Below are 10,931 nucleotides of genomic sequence, written 5' to 3' on the forward strand. Positions count from 1 at the left end.
ACATATGTTGTGCTATGGAGCTAGGTTTGGAGCTGTATTTCATACACATGTTCCTGGGCTGCTGTGCTGCTTTTATTCCAAACCACCACCACCACCATCCGGAGAGAGCCATCTGATGTGACCAAGACGGGCGTATTTAGAGGAAAGGAGGAGGCTGCGACACCGGGCTCATGTTGGTAAGACACGCATGCTACATTATTGTTTTGGACCAGATTTAACAAAGGCACGAAATGTTTCGGCAGAAACAAAGATGTATGATATGCTCCTTCTCTGTAGCCCACACAACATCAGCCCAGCGGAGTCAGCATGGTGCAGTCTGGATGCTAAGAACCAAGGTCGACATGAATTGCTGCAGCAGTAGAAGCCTAATAATACGATATTTCACATGGTTAGACAAACTGAGTGCACAACGCGCTTTCTGTCATCGATGCAAGCTTATATTACAGCGGGCGTACGTTTATCCAATTGTGTAATCGATTTTAGCCAGATGGGAATGCGATGTCCACTCGTGAGGAAACTGGAGCAGCCACAACAACCAGTCCTCCCTGCAGCTGCGGTAAAAGTTTGGCCTAATGAGCTTTCAGTGGGCATCACCGATAAATATTTGGATTGTCTGATCAAATTAAAAGGGTCTACTCCCTATCCTCCACAAAATATTACCATATTCAGAATTCGTTGGTCAAATAAGGAGGGTGTGTTGTCATTAGAGCTATGGCCTTTGCAATCACCATGTCCATTTTAATACAAACAGCATGAAAATAGAGACAGACACACTTGCTTTATAATTGTGTTAATAATAATGATAAGACTGTGTGGCAGCAGGAATATATCTGACTGGTGATGAAACCAAATAAGTTAAGCCAAAAGGAATTGAACTAGGCATATAAATATATTCACCATCTACAGATGTTTTTCATAATTTGCTCTGATGTGTACAGCTCTACTCCTACACACAAGGCTGACAAAGCTTTTTCAAACATGTATCCTCCTATATTATGAAGGCAATTAGAGCAGATTCAACATAGCAAGAAAGCCGATGATGCACATTAACAGCACAATTGTATCTGGCAAATTATTTTTCCAGGGTCAGTATGATAACTGTCAAATAACTGTGTATGCCGTCTTGTGACATTTTAATGTGATTAAATTGTGATTTGCTTTAACATTACACATGTGTTTGATAGAATATTCTGCCTCCATTTCATACCAACTAACTTTATGTTTTCCTTTTTTCCACCTGACTCAGCAGGGAGCAGTAGTCAGACAATGGCCATAACAAATGCAATATTTTCAATAATAATAAATCTGTTATATTTGATGCAAATTCCCCAAATCCAAGCCACACTGTGCCTTTTTGTACTAATTTATAATGTTATGAATTTTTTTCATTCCCAAAGAGAACTTCACCATCTTCACATCTGATTTTATAGCTTTGCCTCCTTTTCCTCTGTGAGCCAACTAACATTGTTGATCACACCACAGTGTTGTACCTCTTTTATGAAGTATAACAAAAGTAATTGAATTGTCTATTTTTATTTACAGGACTGAGAGCAGAAGGCTACAGGGCCAGTAATGGCTCATGTAAAGAGGCCAGGAACCAGTTCTAAAGCTCCCAGTCCCTCACTGTATCCTGCTAGACCAGGACTGACCACCCAAGAGATCAACCAAGATTTTGAGAGGGAGGAGTCAGAATCTCTTCAATGTACTTCAAAAGATGTCCAAAATGATCAGTTGACTGTCCCACAACACCATTACACAGCCCGTGTCCCAGGTCCTGTAGACATGGAGGACACTGGGTCTGAGTATGACAATGTGGGTTCAGACGTGGAACAAGACTATGATGAGGTCCTGCATTTACCAAGAGAGGGTGCTGTGGACATGAGGTACTACAGGCAGTACTGTCCCGAGGAGCCTGGCTATTTAAAGCATCATGCAGTGACTGAGAATATTAATGAGAACAGTGGTGCAGCAAGAGTGGTCCAAGATACACAGGTATGTCAGCCTTCACAACCAGAAACCAAGCCTGGCAAAGAGAGATTAATACAAGCCGGCCATAATTTACAGGCTGCTGCTGCAAAATGCAACATTGTTAAAGGTCAGGAAAATAGCTATTTTTTCACAGATGGAGATGACATAGAAGAAGTTCTAGTTGGTGTAAAATTCATAGAAGACTTGGAAGAGCATGAACAAAACCCTTCGCAAATGGGGGAGGTGAGTGTATTTGAATGTTCTAGAAATGAAAAGGTGGTTGAAATAGATAGAGTATCAAAAATCCAGAAAAATCCAGAATCCACAAAGAAGTCTGATCACAATCACATAAAAGATAGACCAAGTAAAGGGCGAGGGAGAAGAGGTACAGCACAGTGTATGGAACAGAGTGTAGCAAAAGCAGGTAGCACAAATGGGACAGATCAACGTCCAAGAACGGACCACAAGCGGACGAAAGTCAAACCAGGCCCCAGTAATAAGCAACATCCTCCTCCACCCCCTCGGCATTCCCATCCCCCGCCACCTCCACCTGCCACTGCTGCCCCGAGAAGAGAGGCTCCTTCCAGCATAGACAGCCCCCAGCTTCCCAGTCAGGACAGTCCTCCCCAGGCTGCCAAATCTGTCCCACCCCCTCCGCAAACCACTGTAGAATACAGCAAAGATCCGGAGGAAAGGACAAATGGACCGGAGCCATCACAGCAGGTATGAATGAAAATGGACAAACCAGTGATTCCCAAACATTTCCCACACTGTTTCACAAAATACTTGTGTATAAAACCCAGAGATAAACTCGGAACTGGAACAAAATCGGGAAAAAAAACAAGGACAGCATGTGGTCAATTACAAACCTGGACTAAGCCAAGAAAAAACCAGGACATATTTTGGGCATACCAAACCTGGATTAACCCATCTCTTTAGTTAAACCTGACTAAACCAATTCTGTAGACATAACAAGACTGTAGGCAAAAGGCTTTATAAATGAAACACCAGTAAAGGTGACCCCAAACTACAGTTTGGGAATCACTAAATTCATTATATGAATTTGATTTTAATGTTATTTTCTGTTTTGTAATACAAATGTAATATATCCTGTATAGATTCAGGATGAAGAGACAAGCACAGCTGCAACGCTTAAGCACTCACCAGAGCAGCCAAGAAGGCCCCAGAGTCCACAGCCTCCACCACCTGAGGAGAATGGCAGTCCAAAAGTATAGCGTTATTTATTGAGTTGAAAATAAACAATAAAACCAAAACATCTCCATTTATTAAGCTATACTTTATCTTCACAGATAATACAAGAAGCACCTTCATTTCCTTGCTTTGAAGATGGTAATTATCTATAAATATTGATGTCTCTTGGTACTTTTTCTAATTCACCAATTTGCACAGTGTATTTTGTTTTGTTCACACGCGTAGTCCCGGGTCCCTGTGAACCAGAGGACCTCATTGATGGAATCATCTTTGCTGCTAACTACCTGGGCTGCACCCAAGTGTTGTCAGACAAAAATCCAACCAAGTCAGTGCGGATGTCCCAGGCCCAGGAAGCTGTCAATCACATTAAGGTGATAAATCTCAAAAATTAGGTTGTGTTTATGTTTCAAAAGTATATATATTTGCCACAAGGGGGTGCCATTGATTTTTATATCTTATACTAGTATAATATATCAACAAAATGTGTATGTCTTTGTTCAAAGAGCCAGGATGAGGACTCCCATATGATGACAGAAGTGGATTTATTTATTTCTACTAAAGCAGTTAAAGTGTTAAATGCTGACACACAGGTATGGAATTATTAAATCCTAATTCTCATTCAAAATATCATTCATTTTAAGTATTTACACATATACTTACTGCTCAATATTTTTGATGCAGGAGACAATGATGGACAGTGCCTTGCGTACCATTTCATACATAGCTGATATTGGTAATATCGTGGTGATAATGGCCCGAACTCCAATGTCTTCATCTGATGAGCTGTCAGAATGTCCTGTCTCTGCAAAAGAAGGCAAAAATCAGTACAGAATGATCTGCTATGTATTTGAATCCGAGGACGTAAGTATCTGATCTTTACAGTTTATTCAGTAAAATTCTGTGTTCAAATTCTATATGTAACAATTCTTAGATAGAGGGTAATGGCTAATGCTATCAAAGTTAAAAACAAAAAAGTCCCATCATCGTGTTATAGAATCTGAAAATATCTCATTGTATCTCATTCACACAGTATATGTAAGGGGTAAACTTGAGTATGCCTTCTGAATAGTTTTCTTTCCCATCCCTACAGGCACAACTCATTGCACAGTCCATTGGCCAGGCTTTCAGTGTGGCCTATAGAGAGTTTCTCAGAGCCAACGGCATCAACCCAACAGACCTGAGCCAGAAACAATACAGTGACATCATCAACTCCCAGGAGATGTACCATGATGACCTTGTCCATTTCTCAAATTCTGACAACTGTAAAGAGGTGTGGCATGTGTTATTTTACCAAAGGCAACTGAGTGACATTGACATAAATGAGCAGTAATTAAGGACTTCAAATTGATAACTCTATTACACAGTTGTCAAACAATGCTACATCTAAATGTAAGGAGATAGAAGGTAGTAGTTAGAACTTTCAATAAACAGTTCAATAAATTCAAATTATTTTCGAAGTAAGTTTTAGACCGGATTTGGTTATGCTCTTGATTTGATTGTAATCTTGCAGTCCTTGTTTAGATCTGGTTTAGTTCAGACAAATATTTATTGACTTAACCCATTTTTGTCTTGCAGTTATACATTGAGAAGCAGAAAGGGGAGATCCTTGGTGTGGTAATAGTAGAGTCTGGGTGGGGCTCTATTTTACCCACTGTGATCCTTGCTGGGATGTTGAACAGTGGTCCTGCAGCACGCTCTGGGAAACTCAGTGTTGGTGATCAGATCATGTCCATCAATGACACTAGTCTGGTCGGGCTGCCACTCGCCACCTGCCAGGGCATCATCAAGGTACATAGCACACGTCTGACACACCTCCTTACATCAGGTGAATGTTTGGTTGACTTTACCTGACAGTATTGTTGCTCAATTTTGTAAAAACTTAAACAAATTTTTGGGAAGTATTGTGATTAGATTAGTGATTTTTGATATGTTTCTGTTGAGTGTGTGCATTGTAAAAAATTCCATTAGAGTTCAGATTTTAGAGAACACTGAAATATAAACTGATAAACTAATACAAGCATCCCATGAAATCCAGAACATGTTTGTTGAGATCTAAACAACAGATATAATACAGGTTAAAAAAAAAAGAAGAACAGAAATATTTTTTTCTTTGCAGAGGTAATTATTAATAACTGCAGTCTTTGTGATTCATGTGCAGGTCTAGCAGAAAGGATGATGGAGTATAACACATTGTCATGAGCCAAAATTCAGTCAAATTCAAGTGTGTTGAAATTGCAATTCAGCCTGTATTTTGTATTGTATTGCATATTGAGAACATGTGTTTATACATTATATTATACATTACATGATGATAATAGCCATATCTACAAAGTGTAAATTACCACAACTAATGTAAACCTTTGTTACAGGGCCTGAAAAACCATGTAAAAGTAAAACTGAGCATTGTCAGTTGCCCTCCTGTTACCACTGTCCTTATCAAGAGACCTGACCTGAAGTTTCAACTTGGCTTCAGTGTTCAAAACGGCATTGTGAGTCAACTCTTCACAATAAACTGGCTTTTATCAAAACACTACAACTTCTGTCACTTAAATTCAACCCACATTTTATTCTTCTCAGATCTGCAGCCTGATGAGGGGTGGCATTGCAGAGAGAGGCGGCGTCCGCGTTGGTCACAGAATCATAGAAATAAATGGTCAGAGTGTTGTTGCCATGGCGCATGAGAAGATCGTTCAAACCCTGTCTCAGTGGGTGAGGTAAGAGCAACTCTGCCACAAGATGGCAATTTTCACTGATTACTGCACCACACAAAGGCTCACTGGATTTTAAAGACACACTAGCACCAAAACACTGTTAAATCAGTTCAGTATTACAGCCAGTGTGAATTTCTATCCCAATTGTAGCAGATAATTGACTTCTTATGCAAAATGTGAAGAGGGCAAGTCCACAGTTTGGTATTGATCTGAAGTTGCCTTATACCTGAACAAATGCATGGTTAAACACAATGTTAATTTTAAATTGTTAGCACAGGTTAAAAATGTAGAGCATGTGGTGTATACACCAACTGCTCAGTGTGATGTGCATCAGACATGTGTCTTCCTCCTCTCCCTCCAGAATGTGTACTTGCATCTTATCAAACAAAGTCTCTCAATCCCCCACAATACAATAATATGAGCCAGGAGTGTTCATGAAGTTTTGAGTGAGCATTGACAAACTGAAAGTTTAATCCATAATATTGTGTTTTTCTCAGATCAACATGAAGACAATGCCTGCAGTGATGTTCAGACTACTGACAGGACAGGAGACACCAGTCTACATTTAGGCACATGCCCCACTCATTACAGTAGATGAAGGAAGAACAGGTGACTCAGTGGGACATGATGAATTTATTATAGTATTATTTTATTTTCAGCCTCTTGCTCCAATGCTGTAAGAACATCCAGTTCTCATTTCAGGTTTTACCTTGAATCACATCGTCATAATGGCCTTATAATGTGAATATTTAATACTCTATGTGCAGTGTAGTTGTGACATTCAGTGCTAAAGAGAAGTAGCTTTAAGGTCATGATTATTTTCTTATGAAGAGATAAATAATAAGTACATTTATTTTTATTTAGTCATTTTTATAATGTGTATGCAGTCAAAATGTAAATGTAATGTAAATAATTTGAGTTACTCAAGGACTTGGAAGGCCATATAACTTAAAAACAGTATATGCATGTTGTTATTGCCGACCAGGGATTTGCCAACATCTGTGTTACATTATAATCTATTATCATAAAACAAATGGTACAAAAATAACATGGGGAGTTGTTTGGGTGACTCTGAAGGCCAAAGACCCATTTACACTCAAAGACTTGCAGTATTAGACCTTTACCAGAGCAAACACGAATGTACATTACTGAATGAATGTAATGTCCAAATAAATCAAGAATATAGACTCACTGCTACATACTTGTGTTTTGTATTTTAATGAAAAATAATTACATTTTAACAAAACACACCCTCTACCACCTGCTATATACTAGATACCAACAAGGTACATCAATTTATTTACAGCAGCACAATACTGGCCTTCATAAATACACTAACTATACACAAAACAGTACAGATAACATTCAAAGGCTCAGACACTACACAAGTAACATTTCGTATAATAAATGTCCTTTAACAAAGGTTTTTCAAGTATTCACGAAGAAATTGAAGGGACGTCTGGATGTTGTCATATATGTCTCTAAAACACAGAAAAGCATAATAGTTTTCAATCACAAAAAATAAATAAATAAACTACACAAATCACGAACATCAGCTGTAAGTCAAATGAACTATCATAGGCAAGTTTTATATTTTGTGAGTGATTCGGAATTTGAATTTGATTCGTAAATTGAAATAAAACGATGAATTAGTAGAATAACAAACTGATGGAAGTTATGAGTTCTAGTATATGTAATAGTTAAGTGTTTTTTTAAACTGGCTTACTTTGGATGTAGCTGGTGTAACTATGACTCCATCGAGGAAAATGGTGTTGAAATAGCCTTCTCTGGACGAACTGTCATCATCTTCATCTATGTAGACACCAGCACTAAATGCTTCCTTCAGTTTGTCTGGTATCAAAAAATACAACACCACAACCAGGATTCCAATGGTGGCACACAAAAGACCTTCAAAAAATTAGAGCAAATAGTGCTGAGTTAAAATTTATTTTAAGCAACAACTACAAATAAAGAATCAGGCTGACTCTGTATGAGTTTTATACATTTGTGACAATAAAGAAATTACTTTACTATATACTTTTTTAATATTGTTGTTTCCTTGAGCAAGACACTTAACCCAACTTTACGCTGGTGCAGGGATGTCTATAACTTTTTTCATCAAGGGACATAAATTGAAACGTACAAACGAGAGGACCAAAGACTGGAGGTGAATACAGTGAATAAATCTAAAAAAGTGTTTTACTGTGCCAAGACACCTTTGTTCAAACTTGATCTCAAGGCTTGTCTCACAACTAAATATTAATATAATGAGATTATGGTGATAGGGATTTTTGTATATAGGGGTTAAAGTACAATTCAGCAAAAAATCTATAGATCATAAAAAATAAAAAATAAATCTCAGAGTTGCATTTAGGTACTTACCATAAATTAGATATCCCTGCTCTTGTATTCAAATTTGAAAACTTTGAATGTGTGTATTGAGAATGAAAGATTGGTTAAAAAATCAAGACAGGATGGCCTCCCGTAGCCTATAAATACCTGTAGCCACGGCCAGCCAAAATGAATGGCTGTACTCTGTCACAAGGGAGTTTGTGCCAATAGAGAAGACACACTGTGGAGCGTTCTTGATGGCGGAGAAGGAGGCTATGGAAATGAAGATACAGGCAGACGTGGCCAGCATCATGTATCCAGCGTACAGGACAACAGGCATCGAGAAGAGGATGTTGGATAGGATCCAGCAGCAAAAGCCAGTCCTGAAAGTTCAGCAAGAAGTAAGTCTTTTACCATCTTAAAGCAAAAACATTCCGTATATTATTTAAGCTAAATATATTTGTAAGATATGGTAAGTTAAGGTAAACTTTATTGTCCCCTAAGGGAAGTTTAACTTGGGTTACAGTGCCACCTGCTACATGCTCACTCAAAACACTTCACAAAACCTGAAAAAATTATGCTGTACAAAGTACCAAGTAGGACCTGTTAATGATTATTTGATAAATAGACCATAATTATATAATAGGATTACATATACATAGTATATTGTAATTTGATATTTTAATACCATTTCCAACGAGTTCAGCCGATCAATAGACTCTCAGCCCTTCTGTGGACCCAATGCATTCATAGTGACGACATTTGGTGGGTGTCATTGTATTCTGTTAAATAAAAATTGGAATTTTAGTTGTACTCTACTACGAGCCGGTATGAGATGAGCTTACTCAAACTGGCCTTTTGTCTTTACTGATAGGACTGGGTACAGGCATTAATTTTACTTACAAATATAGTGGAAATTGCAGTAAAAGGTTTCTAGGTCCCACATAACCCTCTCTCAGCGTAATTAATGGCCTAATATGGTGGAAGAGAGAGGCTCTCACATTGACTATTTTAGGTGTCCATTTTTTTCGTACAGATGTACAGAATGGGATGGTCTCAGGAAGGCCTAACGATAATCAAGCGATTTCTCATACTGTTCAGAACTATCCATGGTTATCGTGCCAGGCTAACATCTCATGTTTTGGTATGAATTGGGATTAAGTTGTTCTCACTTAAATAAAAATGCACCACGAGTGATGGTCCTAGAGGTAAGGGCAAAGAAAAGAAATTTCAGTAACCTACATACTGAACTGCCTTGATCTTTTCCAGTATGAAAGCAATGAGTACTAATCATTTTCGAATTCCGTTTAACAAATGAGTGCCTCTATGGCCGCCTGTGGGCTTTGGCCTATATATAGTTGGTTAGTCATCCAAAGGACATATGACACCAAACGAATATTCAAATCACCCATACAAGTCTTTATGGAAAGACAAAAATATTAAAAATAAATTGCTTTAAATAAAGATCTTGTTTTACCATTTTGTGCATCTTATGTTTTTTTTATTTCAAACCCTTGTTAATATCCCTCAATAAGCAAGTATACTTAGGATTCAACAAGAAACAAATTAGGCAGGGATCTCACGTGTGTCACAAGAACGTTTCACCAAGTATAGAAAAAGCCTTGGAAACATGAAATGATAAGTTAAAATTATTTCTTGACCAATTGAGACTTGATTTGTATATAATAAATTGTTGTTATGTGTGATTGCTACATAGCTCAGTACGGTGTAAGTGCGCCATGTGTCAACATTATTTTTTGAAAAAGTAAGAAGTTTCAATCCTAATCCGTCAAATTGGCTCGGTACCGGCTCCTTACTGACGAACTGCCGCGTCCCTTGATCGTGCTTATGGTTTGCCTATAGTAATAGTTCTGCACTCTCTGTTTAACGCAACAAATGCCTTGTGAACTGCTGTTCTGTGAAAGCTGTCTGCCCAAAAGCTTGTACTCATTCGCTTGCCCGTCTAGTGAAGAGACTAGTTCCAGTTTATGGTACCCCAACTCAAAGTAATCCTGCGGAGTTTTTATTTTTGCTATGTGATGCCTGGTCCCCCACCATCGCATTAATTAAAAATCGCAATCCTAATTATTTATGGTAGTCCCTCACGGCTCTCAAATGGTCTTCAGTTCACCTGCCTGATAATGTAATGCTGTGAGTACCCAGGCGTTGGGAGAGTGAAACGAGCTTTCAGCTGAGTTTCCGATTCCTTACCTGTTTGTACCCAGTTTCTTCATTGCTCTCTGTGCTCCGATCAAAATGAGAAATATTAATAGTGACCCTCGTTTGCCTGGTTTTGACGCAGTAGGTAGTAAATATGGCAATCTCCTATGAATACGATTCAGGTGTTATGTGATGATCCTTCACGTGTGTTTTGCCTTTAAACTCTGTGTTTAAACCGAACAAGCGGTTGTATAGCGGTCTTACTGCTCTGGACTCCGTGTATTCTTTTGTTCCATCATGTTGGAAGATTTTTAGTGATGTGATATTAGTCTAATTGAGTAAAGACGAATTATCTATCCAGCTGTGGACGCACCTTAATTGAAACAGAGTTTCTCCCTTTCTGAAGGTTGCTTCTAATCATTGATCGCCACTGCTGATTAGGGTATGGTGCATAAACCCCACATACGTAGAAGGCCAATTTAAAGCACTGTTTGGAATTAGATCAGTAATGTAACAGCATTAACCCACTGCGATTGGAAACAAAAGTAT

The 10,931-nt window shown here is 38.4% G+C and overlaps 2 protein-coding genes across 5 annotated transcripts; one reads left to right on the forward strand and one right to left on the reverse strand.

Annotated features, from left to right (window-relative positions):
• Nucleotides 1-88: 88 nt before the first annotated feature.
• On the forward strand, nt 89-7,205 carry apba2a (amyloid beta (A4) precursor protein-binding, family A, member 2a). Of its 4 annotated transcripts, none has more exons than XM_055155489.1 (12): nt 89-176; nt 1,543-2,691; nt 3,087-3,197; nt 3,279-3,318; nt 3,379-3,551; nt 3,684-3,770; nt 3,862-4,041; nt 4,271-4,450; nt 4,756-4,968; nt 5,550-5,669; nt 5,758-5,894; nt 6,389-7,205. In XM_055155489.1, exons 2-12 carry the CDS (start codon nt 1,573-1,575, stop codon nt 6,396-6,398), a joined length of 2,370 nt encoding a protein of 789 aa, XP_055011464.1. In that variant the 5' UTR covers nt 89-176; nt 1,543-1,572; the 3' UTR covers nt 6,399-7,205. The 4 variants fall into 4 exon arrangements, with proteins under 4 accessions (XP_055011464.1, XP_055011466.1, XP_055011467.1 ...); XM_055155491.1 differs by having other exon boundaries at nt 3,406-3,551; XM_055155492.1 differs by having other exon boundaries at nt 1,543-2,211.
• A 142-nt stretch (nt 7,206-7,347) lies between these two features.
• On the reverse strand, nt 7,348-10,456 carry duox2 (dual oxidase 2). Its single transcript, XM_055155870.1, has 4 exons — nt 10,434-10,456; nt 8,391-8,605; nt 7,618-7,799; nt 7,348-7,372 (listed from the first exon to the last, which is right to left on the reverse strand). Exons 1-4 carry the CDS (start codon nt 10,454-10,456, stop codon nt 7,361-7,363), a joined length of 432 nt encoding a protein of 143 aa, XP_055011845.1. The 3' UTR covers nt 7,348-7,360.
• Nucleotides 10,457-10,931: the final 475 nt, after the last annotated feature.

The sequence above is a fragment of the Boleophthalmus pectinirostris genome, unplaced genomic scaffold, assembly GCF_026225935.1.
Source record: "Boleophthalmus pectinirostris isolate CB_2022bp ecotype Guang Dong unplaced genomic scaffold, ASM2622593v1 HiC_scaffold_2, whole genome shotgun sequence".
NCBI lineage: Eukaryota > Metazoa > Chordata > Actinopteri > Gobiiformes > Gobiidae > Boleophthalmus > Boleophthalmus pectinirostris.